Raw genomic sequence first — 24,478 nt, 5'->3', positions numbered from 1 at the left:
GTGCTGCACTTCAATGTTTCTTGGATCTACATTTGCCATTGTTCAATTATTGATGTTTTATAGTTGGTCTTTACTGGACCCTGTAAAATAAAGTGATTCTGTTTGGAAATGAAATCTTTTTTAATGAGGACATTTGCTTCTATTTCATTTTAAGCAATTTGGCTTGCAGAGCTCAGTGTTTTAACCCCCCATCCCCCCAAGTTTGTCCAGATTATTTGTAAGTTAGTTGTCAATCTGGAAAACTAAAGAGAGAAGGAACAGTTCCAACATGCAGGAATAAAACTGTAGTGCTCCAAGTGGTGATTGTATGAGTGAGGTTATCCTGCTGTCTCAATAGGTGACTTGCAAGAGCAAGTAAAGCTGTTCAATTTGAGGTGAAAAGAGAAACTATTTTGCCTGGATAAAGGAAAGGACAATTTTCTGAAGAAAAATTTCCAAACAAGTGCCTGTTCATTTGGAAGGTACAAGCCAGAAATCTGATGAAGAATGTAATAGAATACTCCCCACCTGCCTGGAATAGTGTTGCTCCAAAAACACTCGAAGCCCAACACCATCTAGAACAAAGCAGCCCATTTGAGTGGCACTATAAACTACAAAGCATTGCTCCCTGTACGACTGGCATACAGTAGCAATAATGTGTACTATCCATAAGATGCAGTATAGACTGTAGTGAATTTAAGGAGGTCAGCCAAGTGGGCCTCATAGAATGAGTTTCCTGATTCGGTCTGTTAATTGGTCTGATCAGGCAGCCTCAGCTGACAAATATAAACAGGAATGTCAGAGAGCTGGCTCTGGGGAAGCTGGACCAGTGTCAAGTACTATGTATGAGTAAATAAAAGGTAACTTGGAGACCGAATACGAGCCAATGTGGGGTTATTTCACAAACATTGACCAGTGCTCCTTAGATAGCACCTTCCAAATGTACGACCATGATAACACCATCGTCTGCCACCTCTCCTCCAAGGCGGTCATTATCCTGACTTGGAAATATTCACTTGCTGGGTCAATTCTGGCACTCCCTAACAGCATTGTAGTTGTAGCTACTCCACATTGACTGCAGCAATTCAAAAAGACAACTCACCACCTTTTTTCCAGGGCAGTTAAGCATAGACAATAAATACTGGCTCAGTTAGCCATGCTCCCAACCCCGATTGTACAAAACCTTAACATGAACTCAACATAATTGCCTTAAATACACCCCTAATTCTGTAGAGTGACTATAGGGCTGTTGGCAGTACAAAATCAATGTAATCTGCAAGGTTAGTAAATTTGATGGACTTTACAGAAACCTCTCGAGATTCAGTTTGAATTTTCTGTCTTAATCTGTAGGGAACTAATGGAAGTTAATTATGAGTTCTTTCATGGTTACACATTTTTATTCATAATAAATTGATATATTTCAACTACCTGTATCTTAATTTAAAAAAAAATGAAATTTGTTCTGGTAGTGTGTTAGCACACACCAACATAAAACATTATAAGGTTAGTTCAAACTGAAGGTTCACTACCTGATCTGAACGTGAAATGGAGATACAGGTCAAACAGGGATTCTCCTGCTCATTAGTTGTGATTGCTGAAAGTTACAACAAATGTTAATTCCTGATTGGTGAGCAGCAAAAAGGCACCAAGCCTCCTGCCCCTGAATTGTCATGGGCATCCCAGACTTCATTGATATTCTGCTATATTACTGCCCATCAATATAGGCATGGGCTAGCTGCTACTCTGTGAAGTTTGGGCAGGTCAGTGATCACTTTCTTGGATTGAAGTAAGTCACTTGGGGAGGTTTTGAGAATGAGGTAAGAGGACTGTAAAGTCTGGGTCAGCACAGTCTTGCATGTTTCTCATGCACTCCAGTGAAGCACTCCTGAACCTTCTGGCCTACAAAAGTAAGCTTTGTCTTTAATGTTTGGGACTTTTATTTCTGTTGCAGCAGGTTTTACTTGTGAGTGTGTCCACAGCAGGTGTCTAACCTAGCACGCTTTAATGTTGTTGGTTTGAAAAATAAATTTGTATGTAAAGTGTCCATTTGTGCCACTTCCTTGGGGCTTCCATGGATCTTTAGCTGAGGTGGATAGTCCAGTGAATGCCACAGAAACTCAGCCCTGCAATACATAAGGGATATGAAGAGATGGGGGTGTATCAAAATGGTAAGAGGAAAACTTAGAAGTATTCAGCAAGTCAGTTGACATCTTTGGAGAGAAAAATAGACTTAATATTTCAGCTTGACGAAAATTCACTAGAATGGGTCTTTGACCTGAAATAACTTCTGTTTCTCTCACCTCAAATGTTGTCTGACTGACTAAATATTTGAACCATTTTCAGTTTATACTTCTGGATTTCCACCATCAGCATTTTGCTTTCGATGCGAAGTACTTCTGTTTCCTATATTTTTTCCCCTCTGTCAAGACCAGGGAGGAATTAACAGGAATGAGGAAATTATGGTCTGAAGCACTGGAATTCACTCACAGGGCAGAATATGCATCAGAGATCTGGAGACAATAGAAATACTTATAACGTTACTTAGAAATTTTCCAATGGGTGGCAGTTGGGCTGATATAAAGAATTTAACGTTTGACTTGAAATATGCGACAATAGCAGAATGAGATGAGATGAATGAGAGCTTTTCTCCATCATACAACAGTCCGTTTATGCCTGTAAATGGCTATTTTTATCTTATGGAATTTAAGTATTAATAAATTACAATTTCAGCAATGGATTGTACAATGCTTATAATTTATCACTTTGCCTCCCTCTTGACTTTAGGATGAAGATGTTGTAATGCAGGTTGGAAACTGCTGTCCTGAATGTCTGCCAAAATCCTGTTCATTGGCAGGGAAGCGGTACAAGGTAACCTTGAAGTTACTCCGCAACTTCAGATTTTTGAGTTAAGATTTGTTCTTCACTTGCGGGCCATGTTCCAGGTCTGACACTGTGATAAGCTGCTATTTGATGTTCCATGGTTTCTCTTTTAAATGTGGTTAGGATCAGATTTTTAGATGTCTGTTTTGGCAGTCATGCTTGCCTTACTATGTAATATGTGATAAGGCTGTTTGTTTAAAGAAGAGGGGAAAAAAAAAGAAAGATTTGCACTTATATAATGCTAAATAAAGAGAGTTGAGCCTTGAAAAATTTACTTGCAAGGGCCACTGATCCGTGTGCTTTTTATAATTTTTTTGCCATTCCAAGATTCTACTTGTATGTAACAAACGCAGAAAATGCTGGAGAGCCTTCTCTCACAGGATCTGCGGCAAGAGACATCGAGTTAGCCTTCTGAGTCCTGTATAACTGTTTCTGAATTTCAGTTCTAGTTCTTTGACCTTGATTCCTGCTTGGTACTTCCCACCTTCAACTTGCTGTCTCTCCCAACTCTGTAACTTGCTGACTTTCCTGAACTCTGCAGCTCACTAACACAGCAGCTCATGTCTCTGCAGCTCCCTGCATACACGACAGACTCCCTTCCTCCATGACTCTCCTGTTCACCCCATCTTCTGCTCAACACGTCTCCCATTCACAACCTCCCTCCTTGATGCCCCCTCACTTTGCTGCTTCCCTTTGCCCCTACCAACTCCCTACATCATACTGCTGTTCCCTCTTCCTTGTTTTCCTCACCTGAAACCAGGAGGTCACTGTGAGCAACCAGAGTCTATGGCAACGCATATGTTTTTGAATATTTTGGATGATATGATATATCAAAGTGTCATCAAACAATTTATTTCCCATTGATTAATCAGACATCTGTTGGAGCTTGGCAGAGAATTGATTAGCACTAGCTGATCCTCAAAAATTGCTTAATCATCAATTGATTGCATTCTGGTTAATTGAGCAATGCTTTATCGAGAATACTTTATGTCCAGAATGTTTACTAAAATGATATGCTCCTTGTTTCTTCAGCATGGCAGTCAGTGGAAGAAGAATGATTGCACCAGTTGTATTTGTGACCGTGGTGAAATTAGATGTCACGCGCAGCTATGTCCATCATTGACTTGTGAAAAGGTAATTGCCGATCAACCAGATGGAAGAAATCACGTTTTTGTCTGTGGGATTGCATGGAGAAGGGTTTCTTTGGTGCAGCTCAGAAAGTATGTTTAAATTGGCGAAAAAAAAATCATCTGCCCATTAGATCATTCAGGTGAGCAGCTTCCCCTTTGTAGCAGTTCCCAGGCAATTTGAAATGCCCAGGCCCAGAAACTGGAAATGTTGTCCCCATATGTGTAAGCATCACTTCACTATTGCTTGGATGAACAAGCTCACTGGTAAAATCCTTTATAGTCAGGAAATGCCCAAATATTCAGCTGGAATGTCCACACCGAATCCTGGTTATGTGGGACAAACAGGGCTGAAGTTACAATGACTGATTGATTGGGACACTTCCCATGTGACCAGGTTGGAAGGTATAACAATTTGAATATATCTTTACTTTTCAATTTGCATTTTCCAATTATGTACGCATTAATTGTTGAGCAGGTTAATTGAGTTTGTGGTGGTGTGAAGTCAAGTGTATCTCAGCTGTTCGGTTTAATTTGACACTGGTTTGTCAAATCCAAACCAAAACAGTGTCATTGAAACATCATTCAGAATTTATACTGCTAAAGCTACCTGCTTCATGCTGATGATAGATCTGCAGAATTATGAAAAACTGGTGTGACAAGTCTGCAGTTGCTTTAAGGAAGCTGAAGCTGACAACATCTGTACTGGATGTTGGTTTACAGATTTGGATCTCTTGGAAACTGGATTAAAGGCAAATTTTTAACACACCAGTACAGCCACTTCAATGAAAGATGGACATTTTGTTAGTCCTCCTTTTCAGCAGATACAGAACAACTTTGACAGTGCTTATGATGATGCGTTTTATTATGTAATGTAACCTTTTATGTTTTATGAGTGGCAGGATGCCTGCCTCCCATAAATTATACTTCATAAAACCTATTGGGTTCTTCTCTCTGTCAACTGACCAAATCTTGTGGCATGTTTGAAGGATTTGTGAGCAGTAGGGTGCTTAAACTTCACAGATGCTGCAAAATTTTTCAATACTGATTAAAGGGCATATTTTGGCTGTGAGCAAATGTTAAACATTCCCACCTGTTGTTTGATATGACTAGCCCAGCAGATGCATGCACCTTATGTAATTAAAGATTTATAATATTTTTGGGTGTTCCCAAAATACACCAAGTAACTGATCCTCACCTGTCTCGAAATTGTAAACTCCGTAAATTTGTGTGTTTAGGAGGTAATTTCAATGAGGGACATGTGAGTATTTGTCAAAGAGCTTTTCTGTTGCCCTGAAGGCTAGAGTGTGTGTAGGTGGGGTCTTTTGAAGTATGTGTGAAGAGATAAGGGTGCTGTTATTGAACACTACGAAGCATTGTGTATGTACAGTTTTAACTTTGAGTGTTTAACTCAAGGACTTAAAGTGCAAAGGGAAAAATATAGTCCAAACAAAAGTTTGAAATTTCACAGGAAAGAAAGAACTCTCAATCCATCAAAATGACACCTCTGACTGAAATTCTGAATGATTTTTCATTTGAAGCCACTTGCATACCATGAATGTAATTAAAACCAGCTTCCTATTCTTAAGGATAGATGATAAATTGGTGCTTTGAATCTGCTGAAGATAACACTTGTTGTGTACTTATTTGTAAATATATGTTTGTAATTGTACACTCAGTTACAGTTGTAAAGTAACATAGTTACCAGAGAGGAATCAGCCCATAATACAATGACATTTAATTATGGCTAAACTGTTTGGGAAGTGATTTTAAAAGCAGGAGTGAAAAGTATTCTTTGGTCATGGTCAAGATTATTTTTTCTCTTCAGATACCGACTTAAAATCCTGTTTTCTTTTGTTGATTTATATACCTAAATGTGCATAAATAATAAATAGAGGCAGTGAAGACAGCAGTAGTTTATGATTTTTCATTATTGTTCAGCCGACAAAATATTAGTCCCAAGAAATGGGGTGGGTAATGTATGGGTGGGAGGTGAACCCAACCTATCCTGAACCTCTGCCACATACCATATCACTGACACAGGAGTGAGTGACCAATTCAGTTCGAGGAGGAAAGATGCTCATTTAAATACTTCAGTGAGATTGAGGAAATTTTAATTTCGTTTTACATTTAATTCTTGCTGGACAGTGTTCCTGGATCTTGAGGAAACATGGTCAAGATTTCTGGCTCTGTTGAGTAACTGTCTTTCCAATGCAGCTTATGCGTCAAGAGAAGTAGGAGTGACCTTCCACAGGCCCAAACACTGTCCTTCCAGCATACCTGTTAACTCCAAAGTTAAAAATCACACAACACTGGGTTATAGTCCAACAAATTTAATTGGAAGTACTCCCTTTCGGAGCGCCGCTCCTTCAGGTGATTGTGGAGTCCACAATTGTAAGACAGAGTTTATAGCAAATGTTTACAGTGTAATGTAACTGCAATTATACTTTCAAAAATACCTTGATTGTTTCTTGAGACTTTCATCTGTTAGAATGATCACTTCATTTCCACTTGATATTTAATATTTATTTCCACAGGGCCTGAATAAAATCAGAAGACCTGGCCGTTGCTGTGAGGAATGTGTGTCTGGGAAAGGGAGCTGTCTATATGAAGGTGTCACCAGGTATCATGGAGAGATGTGGAATGTAACTGGCTGCGAGTTCTGTATGTGTGAGAGGGGACAGGTCATCTGTCAGACTGCCGAATGTGCCAGAGTGAAGTGCTCATGGGTAAGGGAATCTATGTTATTGTTGCTATTGCAAAATGACAGTGTGACTTTATGGTAATTTGTGAAAGGACTGCATTTCTTTTATAAAAGGCCTATTAAAAAATTAGTTCAGCTGGTACCAGTATTTCAGCTTCACTGTTTTCCAGCCTGTAAATTTAATAGGTAAAGTTGAAGTTATGTTGTTCATCCTTTGAAGTGAAGATGACCAAGTACATCAACTGATGAGCATAACTTGTGTAAATTGATTAGAGTGCGAGAGACTTGGCACATCATCAGCCCTTACCCCAACATACCTTGGTCCAGTGGAATATGAGTCTAGACCACTGGAGATACATTTAGATCATATAGGTCACCAAGATGTGATCTGTGTTTTGTGTCCTACACATTTCATAACAAGATGCTTAACTGCATTCAAGATCTTTGGAGCTTAGAATGGTCTCATCCATTCGATTCACATGAATCGATCTTCCTCACCCAAGGTGAACCAATTTCTTAGTTTGTAAGAGAAAAAAGCCTGATAGCTGACCTCACTGGTTTGCCCTGCCTGTTGAAGTGATTTATGGGGTTGTGCCCAGTGATTCATACTAACAACCAATAGGAATCATAAGTGTGAGGTGGGTAAAGGTGAGGACTAATATAGATTAAGGTGCTTCAAAGGATGCAGTGAACCTAGCTGTGAGAAGTGCTGCCCCTACCTCTCAGCCTTGTTGAAGGAACATCATACAAATGAGAGATGTTAATGAAAACCTGTCTTTTGACCTAAAGAATTTGATTTTATTTGCATAGACCCAAAAATCATTATTTTAAATAAGAACTATTCATTTAGTGCCTTCTCCATAAAGCCAAGGAGTGTCTAACCTCAGGCAAGTAGATTCAGGATAGGTACACCTCACATTGGACAGAGCAATCCTGATGATTTGTATCCAAAAGATATTCTTAAACTCTGCATCAGAAATGTTAAGAATAGATGGAAGCAGCTGACTTTAGTTTAGCTTCTCCCTCTTGAACTTCGTAATTAGTTTATCAAAAGCATTGTTAAACAAGCAAAGGAAGATCTTTCAAGAACGGTTAAAAGTATCTTCGATGATTTGATATCAATAACAGTTCATAGCAAAAAAAAATGTTTTTGAAGGAAGTTGAAGGTTTTTTTTGTCAGTAGACAAACAAAGATCTTTGCTCAATAAATTATGAGCTACTACTTTGAAATTATCTTTGTGCAATCTTAATTCCCTGTGGATAGTTTTAAACTGGAACATTGTGTTTTGGAGCACATTTAGAGATGGAAACTATGTTTGAAGAACCAGTACTCATCAGAGAGAAATGCAGTATACTTAGAGCATTTGTGAGGGAGCAGGTATTTGAAATTAACATGGATTCTGTTTTCTGGATCATCACGACTAAGCTATATTTGGAAGGCTGGGGGTTTGGTACCCTCCTTCTGCAACCCCCAACCTGCTCCTGACTATGTGAGCACTAAATTGGGAATTATGCCCGTTATAGCATTTTAGTGTTCAACAGAGGCTTCAGCTGCTGTGAGTGTCATCATCTTAAGAAGAGAAAGTATTCAGTCACAGTGGATTGGTTTATAATGTTATTATTTCCTGAGCCATTGAAGAACATTTGGCTAGCTCAACAGCATGTTGAACTGATTTTCTGCTAGGCAATGATAATGTCATGGGACGGAGTTTGCTCACCAGAACAATTTAAATTATGCCAATCACACACTTTGAGTAGTTCCATTCAGGTTTGGGAGAACCATTATCCTTCATTTCAGTACAGGTCCTTGAATTCAATAAAAGATGTTGAATTGATAATCTTGATTTATATATTCACGAACACCAGCCAAACGTGCAGAAGTTATGAGATTAATGTCACTTGCACACTCAATTAGTTAACTACCATGAATAGTCTTCTGACTGCTTAAAAAGGCTTCATCAAAACTACTTAAAAGTTCCTACATCTAATGTACTATCACTTTTTATATGATAAATTGTGGAAAGTAAATGCGTTTACAGTGCATATAGATACAGTGTAAACATGCAGCGTTAATATTCAAACATATTATGGGCAACACAGGCCACATTTCAATTACCCTTAGAATTATTCATTCGTAATATTATGCTAATTGTTCTTTGACCTTTCCACATGCACGATCAGCCAAGATTGGCCTCCGGAATTTTGGTTTCTTTATCTCTTTAGGTTTTCATTATGCTGAAGTGTCTTTTTCATTGGGACTCTGGACATCTTCAAAATATATCTTGGCACTTGTTCAGTAATTAACATTCTATTCTCAGCTCACCCAGCACTGATACCACAGTGTGGTATCTTTGTGCTTGGAGCTCATTTAATAAAATTTAACCCAAACCATGATTAAAACCTATCCTGCCCATACTTTAGTGATGTTCACACTCTGCAATGAAGCAGATCTCCAAGGATTTTGGGATTAAATAATTTATATTACTGTGTTTCTTTGCCAGTCCACATTTTCACACTTATGGTATAATATATGTAAATTATTATCTGATTTGAGAAAATGTTTGTTATTTTCTGCAGGGTGAGGAGTTGCTTCATTTAGCTGGAAAATGTTGTCCTGAATGTGTGTCACTTGGCAGTTACTGTACTTATAAAGAGCAAGTTAAAGAGGTGAGCCCCTTTCAATATGTATATAAAAACCCAAATGGAGGATGTTTCAATCCACGTATAGTTATGTGCATGCATATTAACTGATTGTGGTAAAGCAGACCTAACGAAGGTATAGTTAGATTACATTAAACCCAGAGTGATTATGTAGGTCAAATGCACAAACTTTATTGGTTTTGCTTGCAAACTCCTGATATTCTTTGCATAAAAGCATACCGAATGTCAAAGCTGTTGTCTACATTTTGAACTTGCAGGTCTGGGCTGGAACTTGATGCATCTCAGGGTATTCAAACATTCTTTTTTAATTCCAGAAGACACTGATTGACACTTTCTGATCATGCTGGTGCTGTCACCAGTGATTTAGGAAGGAATTTGACTTGTAAGAAATCCAGATTTTGGCAGCAGCCAACAAGATTTGCCATAATATGCCACTCCATGCCCCCTTCCTCCTCCACATAACATAGCATTGCTTCTGTTTTCAGAGGAGTAAAACTTAGTTCAGAGCCATAATTATCCAGGTAATGAGTGTGCAATGGAGAATATCCAAAGGAGGAGACAGAGCTGAGAATGGAGGACTCCCAACCAAAGCCAACCATACTAAGGACTGAAGAGATGTACAGACTGAAAAAAAGGGCTGAAGTCAGGTGGATGATAGAGGTTCCGGGGGAGAAAGAGAGGAGGCTTTCTGATTGCATTTTGCTCAACTGCACAATTATTGCTGACAATTGGGTGAGTGGTGCTGCTGCATTGATTAATATATTCCAACAATCCAACTCTGCAACTGCTTCCTGGAGTTTGAGTATCTGGATCTCTGGTCGGTAGTCATAGAGCATAGAAACAGACCCTTCAGTCCAACTCATCTGCAGCAACCAGACATCCCAATCCGACTTAATCCTTTTTGCCAGCATTTGGCCCATATCTTCTAAATTGTTTCTATTCATATACCCATCCCAGATACCTTTTAAATGTTGTAATTATACCAGGCACGACCGCTTCCTATGAAAAAGTTACCCCTTGGGACCTTTCTAAATCTTTCCCCTCTCACCTTAAACCTATGCTTTCTAGTTTTGGACTCGCCCATCCGAGGAAAAAGAGCTTGGCTATTCATCCTATTGATGATGAAGGGCTTATGCTCGAAACGTCGAATTCTCTATTCCTGAGATGCTGCCTGGCCTGCTGTGCTTTGACCAGCAACACATTTGCAGCAGCATCCTATTGATGCCCCTCATGATTTTATGAACCTCTACAAGGTTACCCCTCAGCCTCCCAAGCTTCAAGGAACATAGCCCCAACTTATTCTCCCTATAATTTTAAACTCTCCAGTCCCAATAACATATTATCAAAACCCTCTCAAGTTTAACAACATTATTCCGATAGAACAGTGACCAGAAATGTATGCAGTATTCTAAAAGAATGGCCTAATCAATGTCCTATACAGCTGCGACATGACATCCCAACTGCTACACTCTGATCAATTATAGCAAGCGTGCCACATACTTTCTTTGCCACCTTGTCTACTTTGAAGGAACCACACACCTGCATCCCTAGGTCTCTTTATTGGGCCACACTCCTAAGGACCCCGGCGTTAACTCTGTAAGTCCTACCCTAGTTTGCCTTACCAAAATGCATTATCTCACATTTATCTAAGTTAACCTCCATCTTCCACTCATCAGCCCATTGGCCCATCTGATCAAGGACCCGTTGTACTCTGAAATAGTGATCTATTTTGGTGTTATCTGCAAACTTGCTAACCACGGCTCTTGTATTCACATCTCAATCATTTAAATACATGATGAAAAACAGCAGACTTGGCACCGATCCTTGAGGCACAGACCTCCAGTCTGAAAAGCAACACCCCACTACCACTTTCTGCCTCTTACGTTTCAAGCCAATTTCAGAACCATAAGACATAGGAGCATAAATTAGGCCATTCAGCCCATTGAGTCTGCTCTGCCATTCAATCATGGCTGATAAGTTTCTCATCTCCATTCTCCTGCTTGCTCCCTGTAACTCTTGATCCCCTTGACAATCAAGAACTTATCTATCCCTGTTTTAAATATACTCAATGACCTGGCCTCCACAGCCTTCTATGGCAGGAAATTCCACTGATTCACCAATCTCTGGCTGAAGAAGTTTCTCCTCATCTCCATTCTGAAAGGTCTTCCCTTTACTCTAAGGCTGTGCCCTTGGATCCTAACATCTCCTACCAATGGAAACATCTTCCCAAAATCCACTCTCTCCATGCATTCAGCAATCTAGAAGTTTTAATTAGAAATCCCCATCATCCTTCTAAACTCTGTCAGGTATGGTCCCGGAGTCTTCAAACATTCCTTACATGATAAGCTTTTCAATCCTGGGACCATTCTTGTGGACTTCCTCCAGGGCCAGTACATCCTTCCTGACATATGGAGCCCAAAACTGCACACAATATCCCAAATGTAATCTGACCAGAGCCTTATAAAGCCTCAGAAGTATATCCCTGCTTTTATATTTAAGTCCCCTCAAAATAAATGCTAACATTGTATTTGCCTTCTTAACTACTGACTCAACCTGCAAGTTTACCTTGAGAGAATCCTGGACTAGAACAACCAAGTCTCTTCCCTTCAGACTTCTGAATTTTCTCCCCATTTAGAAAATAGTCCATGCTTCTATTCAAATTGACTAGCTCCTGTTCGATCCAATATAATCTGACCTTACTAACCAGTCTACCATTCAGAATCTTGTTGAATGCTTTGCTGAAATCTATGTATAAAATGTCTACCGCTCTGCCCTCATCAATCTCGGAGTTTTTTTGAAAAAGTAACAATCAAGTTAGTGAGACATGATTTCCCACACACAAATCCATGTTGACTATCCTTAATCAGTCCTTACCTACCCAAATGCATGTAAATTCTGTCCCTCAGAATCCCCTTCATCAATTTACCCACCACTGATGTAAGGTTCACCAGTTTATAGTTTGCTGGCCTTTCCTTCCAACCTTTGTTAGGTAATGGCACCACATTAGCCAATATCTGATCTTCTGGCACTTGACTCGTGATATCGATGATGCAAGTATCTCTGCAAGGGGCCCAGCAATCATTCCCTAGCTTCTGACACACTCTGGAGAACACCTGATCACTTCCTCGGGATTTATCCACTTTTATGCATTTTAAGATGTCCAGCGCCGCCTCTTCTTAATATGAGCTCTTTTCAAGACAATAGTATTTATTTCCCCAGGTTCCCTAGCTTCCATGTCATTTTCCATGGTAAATACTGACATGAAAAGCATTTGGTATCTCGTCAGTTTCCTATATTCAACACATAGATGGCATGTTGATCTTTAAGGGATCCTATACTCTCCTTAGCTACACTTTTGCCCTTAACATACTTAAATTGCTTTGGATTCTTCATCATTCCATTTGCCAAAGCTATCTTGTACTCCCTTTTTGCCCTCCCGATTTCCTTCTTAAGTATACTCCTACTACCCTTATACTCATGATGTGGAAGTGTCTGTGTTGGACTGGGGTGGACAAAGTCTGCAGTCACATAACGCCAGACAGGTTTATTTGAAATCACAAGCTTTCGGAGCACTGCTCCTTCATCAGGTGAAGTCACCTATAAAAGTCCCTCTTATACAAGTCATCTCTACCCCGGAAGAGATCCCAGTGGTTTAAAAATTTGACTCCTTGCCCCCTGCACTGGTTCCTCAGCCGCACATATCATCTGCTGTATCCTACTATTCCTTCTTTCACTAGCACATGGCACTAGTAGTAGTCCAGATATTACAACCTCGAGGGCCTACTTTTTTAACCTCCTTTCTAGTTTCCTGTATTCCCTCTACAGAACCTCCATCCCTTTCCCTATGTTGCTGGTACCAATGCCATCCCTTTCCCAATGTTGCTGGTGCCAATGTGCACAACGACCTCCTGTTGGGCGCTCTCCCTTTTCAGAGTAGTCTGCACTTGCACCCTGACATTCTTGACCCTGCAACAGGGAGTAACACGTTATCTGAGATTTTAATATGTATATCCAATCTCCAGTTCCAAAGATTGAATGTCGAAGTGTGTCTCCTTAAGTAAAAACAATGTATTCATGAAAACAATTGAACAAATGAAATAAAGGAGAACATTATAGGTTTAAGCCCAAGGTGAGGAAGAGAATGATTTAAAAAAAAACTATATTGTCTTTTTAATTACTGTTTTACAATGGACTGCTGTTGATTTCAGAATGAGCAAATTCTCTGCTTCCATACGTTTCAAGGAAATACCACATCAGATGTGAGCTCATTACCTCCTGGAATGTGACTGTCCTTGTATGAACAGCCAATAAACATGAATGATTACTAGACAGGATGTGTGGCTCAGATGTTACAAACAAAGGAGGCCATTGAAACCCATTGTTGCCTGACTTGGGGCAAATGCTTCCATACAGATCCACTACAAAACACAATGGTTTCTTATAAAGGAACATCAAAGTCAAATTGTCAGCTGAATATCTCAACCCAGTGCCTCATTCACATGACTGAAATACCTAGTTTGTCTGAGCCATTTTTAAACTATATAGCATTGAACTTTATTTGTCAGATTGCTTGTAACATCAGGAAAATAAGCAGTTCCAGGCTTAGCTAAGAGATTATTTAAAAAAGGAGAAGAAAAATTAATAACCATCTATGTACAGTGGGAAGAGAAAAACAGTAAGAAAATTTCAAATCACCTCTCCCTCTAGTCATAGAGATGTACAACATGGAAACAGACCCTTCGGTCCAACCCGTCCATCCCAACCAGATTTCCCAACTCAATCTGGTCCCACCTTCCAGCACCCGGCCCATATCCCTCCAAACCCTTCCTATTCATATACCCATCCAGATGCATCTTGAATGTTGCAATTTTACCAGCCTCCACTACTTCCTCTGGCAGCTCATTCCATACACGTACCACCCTCTCAGAATCTTCCCTGATTGAGCTATTCCAACTCTCTCAGTCTCAAGTCAGAAGTGTGATGGAATGCTCCCCACTTGCCTGGATGTTGCAGCTCCAACAACATTCGAGAAACTCAACATCATCAAGGGATAAAGCAGCCCCGCTTGATTGGAACCACATCCACAAACACCACTCCCTCTTCTACCATGCTCAGTGGCACCAGTGTATGCCATCTATAAGATCTACTGTAGAAATACTACAAAGATCCTCAGGCAACACCTTCAAAACTCATGCCCATTTCCATCTAGAAGGACAAGTGCAGCAGATACATGGGAACACCCAACCTCTACAAATTCCCGTTCTGGCCACTCAGAGTCCTCCTTGAAGTAGATTTAACTATTGTTACTTCTCATTCAGGTAACACACTGGAAATCAAGCCTCCATTCCTGAAGTAATCACAATAGTTAAACATTTTATTAAAATATGCAAAATCCCCAATTTATCTATCTGATTGATTTGGGTTAATAGAAAACATGGGCCAGGTTCCTGTACTTAACAAGAATTACTATTTATTGTAAGCAAATAATTTCTAACTACAGGTAAACAATTATAAACCATTGACATCTGATTCTGTTAGTTAAATGTCTAACTTAGTTCTTAACACCCTCTTATGTCAGCGTATTCACGCACACAGGTGTCAACCTTGGTCCAGTGGTCACACATTTGTCTCAGACTGAGAAGGTTATGAATTCAAGCCTCGCTGTGCATTTGAGCACATGATATAGGCTAACAATTCATTACTGCTGTAAGCACTGTCTTTCAGCTGACATGTTAAAGCAAGACCTAATCTCCTCTCAGTTGACCATAAAAGATCTCATGGCATCCTTCAAGAAAGAACTGGAGGACAACAAAATATCCCTTGACCAACATCATTAAGGCTGATTAGTTGGTGAGATATTATGAATGGAACACATGTAGTTTCAGAATCACCTATCCTAATGCCACTCCATCGCATATAGATGCAGCAAATATGTGACTAATGATTATGGAATTTTTCAATGAACGTCCACTGTCCTGGCAGTTATTCATTTTCAACCATCCATGCTCCTCTCATTATTTTCATTCCCAGCAAGAGAAGGGGATGACTACTCATCCCAAGTTCCACCCATCATAATAGCTTACCCAATTGATAGATTAATACATAAGACTGGAAGAACAGTATTACAACTTAGACATGACTACAAGAGCTTGAATGGGCTAGATTGTAAGAATCTTGAAGAAAAGTTTTAGATGCCTGGAACCTTGTGGGAAGTGCTGCAATACAAACTGTTAAAGTTGTCCAAAATTATTGTCACCTGCTGAGTCTCTCTCCTTTTCAACATGGCATGGGGCATACTGGAAAATGAGTGTCACTCAGGAGATTGTACACTTGTTTGCACAGGGAGCTGCTTATATAGTATAAGCAGCACACTAGAATACATTTATTTAATCACTTCAAGTTGACCAGTGTGTCAAACAGCTACATGTGCCCACCCCCCTTGACAGTAAAGTACCCTCTCAAGTGGTCCTCTCTGGTCTTCAAATTCCATGACTATCACTGCAGCTTAATTCTGATTCATCAAAAAAAAACAAGATACTTGGAGTTTCAGTTAAATTATATTTTATTCTCACTAATGTTGAATGATGAGAGTGTTGTGCTGGAAAAGCACAGGAGGTTAGGCAGCATCCGAGGAGCAGGAGAATCAATGTTTTGGGCATTAGCTCTTCGTCAGGAATTCCTGATGAAGGGTTGATGCCCGAAGCATCAATTTTATTGCTTCTCAGCTGCCTGACCTGCTGTGCTTTTTCAGCACTCGACTCTGATCTCCAGCATCTGCAATCCTGACTTTCTCCTCATGTTGAATGATGTCTTTGTGCTCACTAGGCTTTCCTTTGATGCTTCTTCTTCATATATATTTTCTCCTGCTTAGTTATTTGCTTCTTAAAATCGTTAACTTTTGGGAGTAAGCAGTGAGGTAAATGTCTGCTGCATATCAATAACTACATATAGAAATTAAAAGCTGCTCAGTATTGCTATATACTGGATCAGCAATAATTATGCAGTTTCAGGATCTTGCTGCTTCGAAATCTATGTCTTGTGATGCATCCATCGTTGCTTGATAGAGATGTAGCTTTTCCTGACAGACGAGGTTTGTTCTGCAATTACAAGGGAAACATAAAACTGCTGGTGTTTAAGAAGACAGGCAGCCTGGAAAGCCCTCTAGAAACTGGTATTTCCAGCCACTGGCTGTGCGAGACCACACTGAAGGGCAGTCCACATGAGCACAAAGATATTGAACAATCCAAAAACAGCTTCAGTTAAACAAATGTACCTAACACTTCATGTGCATTGGTCAGCATGACAAGAGTAAAAAGTGAGGTCTGCAGATGCTGGAGACCAGAGCTGAAAATGTGTTGCTGGTTAAAGCACAGCAGGTCAGGCAGCATCCGAGGAACAGGAAATTCGACGTTTCGGGCCGGAGCCCTTCCTGATGAAGGGCTCCGTCCCGAAACGTCGAATTTCCTGTTCCTCGGATGCTGTCTGACCTGCTGTGCTTTAACCAGCAACACATTTTCAGCTCAGCATGACAAGAGTTGTCCCTGTTTTAGTAGTGCTTTTGGAAATAGGCTGTTCAATGCTGAAGCTAACTGGAAAGTGCCTTTACCTCCACTTTTTTTTCCACACGTACTTTAGAGGCAGATTTCCACAATGCAGTAATAATGGAAGGTCTTTAAAATATTCCTTGATTGCTCACGTGAAATTGGTAAAGCTTTCCATTTATTTTGTTATGAGATATGGGTAGTGCTGACAAGGTCAGCATTTATTGAGCATTCCAAGTTGCTTTTAACAAATTTGTAATGAGCCAGCTTCTTGAGTTGCTGCAGTTCATGTCGTATCATTGCATTCGTATTTCAGTTAAGGAGGCCTGTCCAAATTTTGCAAAGTGCTAATAAAAGAATAGTCTACATTCACAAAACATGATGGCATTTGACTTGAAGAACTTGCACGCGGTGTTAGCATGCACCTGCTGTGTTTATTTTTCAAGGTGGTTGAGGCTGCAGGTTTGGAAACTGCTATCATAAAAGTCTAGTTAGGTTTATGCATTATTATGTTGTGCAAGGTATACATTGACGCGTTGGTAGCAGTGCTAAAGGAAGTCAATGTATGAAGTGATAGGGTGGTGATGAAGAGGGTTATTTTGTTTTGAATGTTTGAGCTGCACTCATCCAGACATGTGAAAAGTAGTCTATCACACTCATGATTTGTGCCTTGCACATGATAGAATTTGGGAAGTACGGGGTTGAGTTACTTTTTGTGGGACAACTGCAGTGTCACATGGTTGATCCAATAAAATAGATGTAACCACCAGGACACAGATGGACAGTTTTGATAATTTTAACAATTTAGAAAATGGTTGAGGGTGTTCGCCCTCAGAGGAAGGGAAATTTCTGCAGTTCTTTGGCACAATATAGTGTGGCTGTTAGTCCTGAATGCAATCCAATAAAAAATAGCAACCCTCGTATTCTAAGTTAGCTGTTTTGGCTGGTTTATTTAATCAATTACCTTAATAAATCCTATCAAATGTAACCCTTGCTGCCTCATTTTTAATTTGCTTGGATATGGCGAAATATGCTTTAATCAGGGAAATCTGTCATGGTAAATGCTACCAAAAAAATCTAGTTTGGTTCTCGACTTGTTTCAGTAATTTTCCTTGTTAATAATGAAACATTATTAAGGATTTTTATCAGATATTTAATCTTGAAAGAAATATTTTCATGGTTGCTTTATTAAAAATCTGTCCTGAGCAATATTGTAACATGGCATTTTGAGTTTGTGATATTAGTTCCGTATATTTTGCTGAAATTTCTCCTCCTGTTGATCCACTTGATGATTTATATGAGGCCAAATTTGCAATTTCCAGAATAAGGCTTTGGTCAGTGAAAGAAAAAATAAATTAAGTTTTTGACGTATAAACAATTTATAATGCACATTACTGTGCAAACATGCAGCAGAGTTAAAAGCATAATTTGGAAGTATTGTACAACAAAATAGTCTGTGCAAATGCACCTTGTTGAGTCGAGAAGTGTAGTAACATTCTGTACTTAGTGACCTGTCACCAATTTCTCCCAATATAAAAGCCTTTGTGTAAGGATGTACAAAAAATAATTGAAAACACAGACCTGTCTTGAAAGTATGAAATATGTAAAGATGTAAGATTTCATTTTTACCATGAGTGGTAATCAAATCAAATGCAGCAATGTCTGATTAAAAATCCACCCAATTAACATTCCATTGATTTTGGTAGAAAAAAAACTGCATGGTTTTTTAAATGAGTGAACGATGCATTCCACCAGATGAGCAACTACTTGCTGAAAATGACAAATGACCACCTTGAAGTTCATGTTTATAACGGAAGAAAATGTTATTTAACTTCTGTGCATAATTTGTATCTAATTGCTTTCTTTTGCCTCAGGCACATCATTCAGATTTGAAAGGTGAAAAACATCTGCAGGTACGTGGATCACAATCTGGGTCATTCAGTATTTGAGTAAAAATGCAGTTCACGATAAAGCACTATCAGAGGTGAAAGAAGACTTGTTTAATCAGCAATGCAGCTGTTTGGATGAAGGTTCTTAAACTGTCCATCTGCAGAGAGGCAACAGAGAGCTGTAGATTCTTTTGAGATTATACCAAAAGCCAGTTGCAGATTCACCATGATTAAGTAGTCCAAATACCTTTTTATCACAAAGTATTTATGCTGCAACTGTGGGGATTATGTTTATGATTATTGCTGTTTTACCAAGAAATCCACACATCTATTTATACTTCCTTTCAGAGTAGTTATCTTTGTCTTTTATAGCTGTTGACATCTGCTGCCTTTATATAAGGTGAGAGCAGTTCTCCTGAATAGAGATTGAAATGAGAAGCATTTTAATATCCTAAGCAATAAAGATTCCAGTTCTTCTTTTAAGACAAGTCAAATGTAATGTCACAAATATGGTAGTTAAGGGGATTCTCATAGGCATAGAATGTTATCCATGTCATTCCATTTAATGTTTGGTCTGCTACTTTTAATGCAGTACAGTATGGGATAAATTGCCTAATATCACAACAGAAGTAACACATTTGCCATGTCAGTACTTCTTATGCATATTGACTTCTGGATAAATTTTAGATTCAAATAATTTGTTGATAAAATGCTTCATAATTTTAAAAATCTTTCCTAAAAATAGAATGGAGAAAAATGGAAGGAAGGGCCTTGTAAAGAATGTGAATGCAGAAATTCGCAGGTGATCTGTTATAAGCGCTCCTGCCCTTTGTGCCCTGTTGGAACCCTTGCTGTCAAAATAAAGGGAGAATGTTGCCCAGAATGCCAACCAGGTTTGTATATCTCTGGCAGGGAGACTTTGTTAAGAATGATTGGAGAAAAATATGAATAAGTGAAGAATTTTACATGATAAAAATTTGTAATATGAATTTTATTTCAAACATTTCAGAAAGATGGTTACAACCTAACTGCAGATTATCCTTCTTACCTCCTGGCCCCACATCATTTGCAAATATCCACATTTGTTTTTTACGTTTAAGAAAAGCACTGCTGGCAGAAGTGTATGTTGCAAGTCTGTACTTAGATCATTGTGTGTGTCCCTGACCACCCAAGCATGTCACTTCCTTTAATAATGTAAATAAAGACTTCTAAAATAAAGCTGTGAATGCCAAGTTTAAAACAGTATTGCCTTGGTTCCATGGTTATACTATTGTGCTCCAAAACAAGATGTTCAACATTGAGTTTGTTTAAGTTACTTAGAAGCTGAATGATTACAAAATTAAGTCATTCAGTTATTAAAAACATCTACATGTTGTGCAAAGCCATTTATTTTACAGGGGTATGGTATAAAGAAGGATCAGAATTATGTGAAATGATGTTATGATTGAAACTTATGGTAGCAGAATGATTATCTATGTCTATTTAAAGTGTTTGAGTTTAGCAACTGAACATTTTAACTGACCAAAATTATACGTTTTTTATAGAAAAACGACAATACATGTGAATTTTATTTGACAATCAACATGGTAAATTCAAATCATAATTTTCCTGACAGCCTTGTAAAATAGATTGTCAATGCTTCTATATTTTGATTTAAAATAATGATGACATGTTGGCCTAGGAAAAAATTACCTAGAAATCCTACTGGAGTCAGTGTAATTCCTGTGGACTCCATTCGATCAGCCTTGTGAGTGGCTGTGCTGGTCTCAGCATCTCACTTTCTACCAGGAATTTTTATACATCTGCCCAAGTAAATGGTCAGATGTGTTCAAATACCTTGAACAAGGAACAAGTATGTTTTTTTGGTATAAGTTACAGTATTCTACCTTGTTGTACTGGATCCAAGTTTAATCTTTAACAGAGAAATCCTTTAAAAGTTAAATGCATGAAAAAAATCCAATGCATTTTAGAAATTGGGCAATTAAGGGGATCACTCGAGAAATGGTTGAAAATCTACATAACACAACTCTGCTGATGGGAAATCTAGATAATTTTATATTTAATTCAAAGATAAAATGACGTAGATGGGCAATTTAGAATGACCAGTACACCTGACCTGCACATCTTTGGATTGTGGGAGGATACGGGAGCACCCGGAGGAAACCCATGCAGTAGAGGGGAGAATGTGCATACTCCACACAGACAGTGGCCCAAGGCTGGAATCAAACCGGGGTCTCTGGCGCTGTGAGACAGCAGTGCTAACCATCTTATCTTGGATCAGTTGAAGCATAACGCTTAAGTAGACTTATGCTCCTCTGATGTAAATCAGCAGCTAAACATTAACCCAGACACATGTCTAAGGAATGTAATAATTCTCCATAATAGATAGTTGTAATAAATGTCTGTTGGATTCGTTAACACCATGATATCCATGCCGAGCTTCCTATCTTACAGAAGAGAGCGTAAGCATTGGCATATCTGGTAAAAGCATATTTTTAAAGGCAAACTCACATTTTAAAAGAAATTGCGGAAATCTTAAATATTTGTGTCCACAACTTGGATTGACAACCACCAGAAGACCAAGTTGCAAATTGGACTGAAATCTGTTGCTCTAATTCCCTATATATGCCACCACCAGTGAAACTCCATGTCAGAATCAGGAATTTGTAAAATTGACTTTCTAGTTTACAGCACTTTTATTTCCCCATCATTATACAGTAAATCACTAGCCTTTACAACCTTCCAGCTATCTCACTGCAAGATTAATTGGTTGTTTCAACATCATGGGCTCCTGTGGGTATGTCCATCACTTTGTACATGATACATACCTTGGCATGTTCTTATTAACCCTGGAAAAGGGGCCCATTGTGCCAGACCATGTGGGTTCTCAAATGTGGTCCTGCCGTAATTGTGAACCTGTTTTTCAGGTGCTCGCCAACCTTTTTGTGCTGCTTGAGAATGTTCATGTTGATCTCCCATAGCAGTGCATGCAGGTGCCTGACATTTCAAATCTCCATTCAGCAACTAAATCAGAATTCCTTAAGCAATTGTAGAATTGGCTATTTATATTGTTTCTAGTTCCGTTCTGATGCTATTCAAGCAATAGATAGGGAGAGTTTCCACAAATAATTAGAGTAAAAGTGCAGTGGAACATATGTTTGCAAATTCTTTGTTTATTTCTTTGGTAGTGTGATGGATCTCCGGGGCAATTGAAAATTTACACACAGTAGCAGGCTGATTAAGTTTGACAGTTATAGAATTCATAATTTATAACTTTTTAAATTACAAACACACCAAATATATTTGGTTTCTCAACCGGACAATGAAACACATTTTCCTCACTGCCTATCTTTCTGGTACCTCTTCTCTTCATAAAGGCATTGCCCGTTCTCCTTTTCACATAGACGTTTCCCAGTCTGTTCTTCCATCCTCCCCAGTTCACAGTATCCAATACTCCTCACTCTCACAAAGTTACTCTCCAAATTTAGTTCCCAGTAACAATGTCTCTACAACTACCTCACTCCTTACTCTCTGTAATTTGGCATGGCAATGTTTGACCCCAGAATTTCTGTGGGCATATGTTGTTGAACTATTGCAAATATTCAGGTGATTTGATTTTAATATTTATTTTTCAGTTCAGTGCCATGCCGATTGCCTGACATGCACACATTCTCCTGATCATTGTGACATCTGCTCTGATAAGAGCAAGTTCTTACAGCATGGCCGTTGTTTGCAAAGCTGTCAGCCTGGGTTCTACAAAGAAGGTGGACTCTGTAGAGGTATGTGATGTATAGATCTGAACCCTCTGTTTGTGTTGAAATTCCCACTTGTAACACTGAGAATACTCGAGGATATTTCAAGCACCTGGAACCTATGCTGACTGAAGTAGTTTGCATGGCTCAATGTGGAATATTTTGCCAAGCCATATGTTCAATGAACAAGTTCTCCTGGTTAAGATAATAATTAAACCACTGTGCTGTTGGAGTCTCAAAATAATGAATTCCTAATATCAATTTTTTGTTTCTCCTTTGTGAAAATGGGAATATATGTGGTGATACTACTTATACCTGGTTCATCTCTTGTGTTGTCTAATCTAACAGATGTTTTTAACAGTAAAGCTTCACCCTTTTTTCATTATGTATTTCAGGAAAACTCATTATTTTTGTGATTTACAAAAATGTCTAAGATGAGCATCAACTTTGTCAAGAAATTTCACTCATTCTTTTGTTCTGTAGGAACCATTAGTTAATTTGTGTGTAGCCACTAAATCTTGAATAGTCCGGAGCTCTACCTAGTGCCGATATGTGCTGGACAGCTGTAATGTTGGCAGTGGTTTTAAAAGAGAAGATCTAAGTAGTTGCAGACTTGCTTTTAAAATTTTTGCTCACAGGGATTTCAGTTTTTAGGTAAACATGAACTTGCAACACATATAGGTAGAGAACAGATCATTATTGACAAAATTTACTGAATTCATTTTTTGAAATAATCACCATAGTTGATTTAAGAATACTTTTCAACAGAATGACATCGAGAATTCTCAACAATAATTATGATTTGGAGATACTGGTGTTGGACTGGGATGTACAAAGACACAAATCTCTCAAACCAGGTTATAGTCCAACAGGTTTATTTGGAAGCACTAGCTTTTGGAGCGCTGCTCCTTCATCAGGTGGTTGTCACCTGATGGTGAACTGCACTTCAAAAGCTAGTGCTTCCAAATAAACCTGTTGGACTATAACCTTGTGTTGTGTGATTTTTGGCTTCAACAACAATTGGTTCTTTATGAGACTAAAGCAAGCTGCTAAGGGTGAAAATGATAAGGTCATGATGTAAATAGTGATTGATATTCTTCAGTGTTGGCAAATGTGATGTGATGCATTTCAGTAAATATCAACAATATGAATTATATTCTGGATCATACTAGATTTGGTGCTCTAGAAGGACTGAGGGATTTTGGGTCCATAGTAAGGGTCTATTAAGGGCAACGGTTTGCACTGATGAAACTGTGGGGAAGCTGACAGAATAAGAGAAAATGCAAATATGAAGTAAAACTTGAAAAATTGGTTATTAATTTTTTTCAAACCAGAACTATTATGGCACAATATGGTAGCAGTGTTTAACATTGTGAATTGTTGAAATACGACAAACGGGGGAGTTAATTTTTCCCATTTATTAAGGAATTTCTTGCAATGGGCCAGTGATATAATATTAAATGCATGAAATTTAGAACAGAGAACAGGAAAATCTAAACTCAGTTTTACAATGAATCAAAAGGGTATCAAATTCTAAGGAGCAGAATTGAAATCACAACTCAGTCAAATTTCATGTGGGATAAAGAAGGAAATTTTCTTGAATATTTGAGATGCTGTTGAGGTTCATGGAGTGCTGTCTTTAGTATGTGTTTTGCAATCTTAGTGTGTTTTATGTAAATAGTTCTTACAGCATGACCATTGTTTGCAAAGCTGTCAGCCTGGGTTCTTTTAATTATTTTAATAGAATAAAAATTATTTTACTTTCATTTATTTTGCATTGTAACATTTTTCATAATTAAAACTAATTCTGCAACGTTGTGTGCTTGTGTTTCAGTTAAGAAACCAAAGTTAAGAACCCCTTGTTAAGAACCAAAGAAACAAAATGTGATCTGTCAAGCCAGGTGTCAGTCTGGGACTGGACTTGTCCAATAATAATATAGCTGGG

At 38.6% G+C, this 24,478-nt stretch overlaps 1 protein-coding gene across 2 annotated transcripts in view; it reads left to right on the top strand.

Annotated features, from left to right (window-relative positions):
* fras1 (Fraser extracellular matrix complex subunit 1) overlaps positions 1-24,478 on the top strand; it is a 439,192-nt gene that overhangs the window by 183,004 nt on the left and 231,710 nt on the right. For both annotated transcript variants that reach the window (XM_060826343.1, XM_060826334.1), the window contains exons 7-13: positions 2,764-2,847; positions 3,892-3,993; positions 6,524-6,715; positions 9,268-9,357; positions 18,767-18,805; positions 19,527-19,674; positions 22,417-22,560. In XM_060826343.1, the coding sequence (XP_060682326.1) occupies positions 2,764-2,847; positions 3,892-3,993; positions 6,524-6,715; positions 9,268-9,357; positions 18,767-18,805; positions 19,527-19,674; positions 22,417-22,560 (799 nt within the window). The remainder of the gene's footprint in view (positions 1-2,763; positions 2,848-3,891; positions 3,994-6,523; positions 6,716-9,267; positions 9,358-18,766; positions 18,806-19,526; positions 19,675-22,416; positions 22,561-24,478) is intronic.

Source organism: Hemiscyllium ocellatum, chromosome 1, assembly GCF_020745735.1.
Source record: "Hemiscyllium ocellatum isolate sHemOce1 chromosome 1, sHemOce1.pat.X.cur, whole genome shotgun sequence".
Taxonomy (NCBI): Eukaryota; Metazoa; Chordata; class Chondrichthyes; order Orectolobiformes; family Hemiscylliidae; genus Hemiscyllium; species Hemiscyllium ocellatum.
The sequence above is the reverse complement of the archived record's forward strand: the minus strand, read 5'-3'. Positions and strand labels throughout refer to the sequence as shown.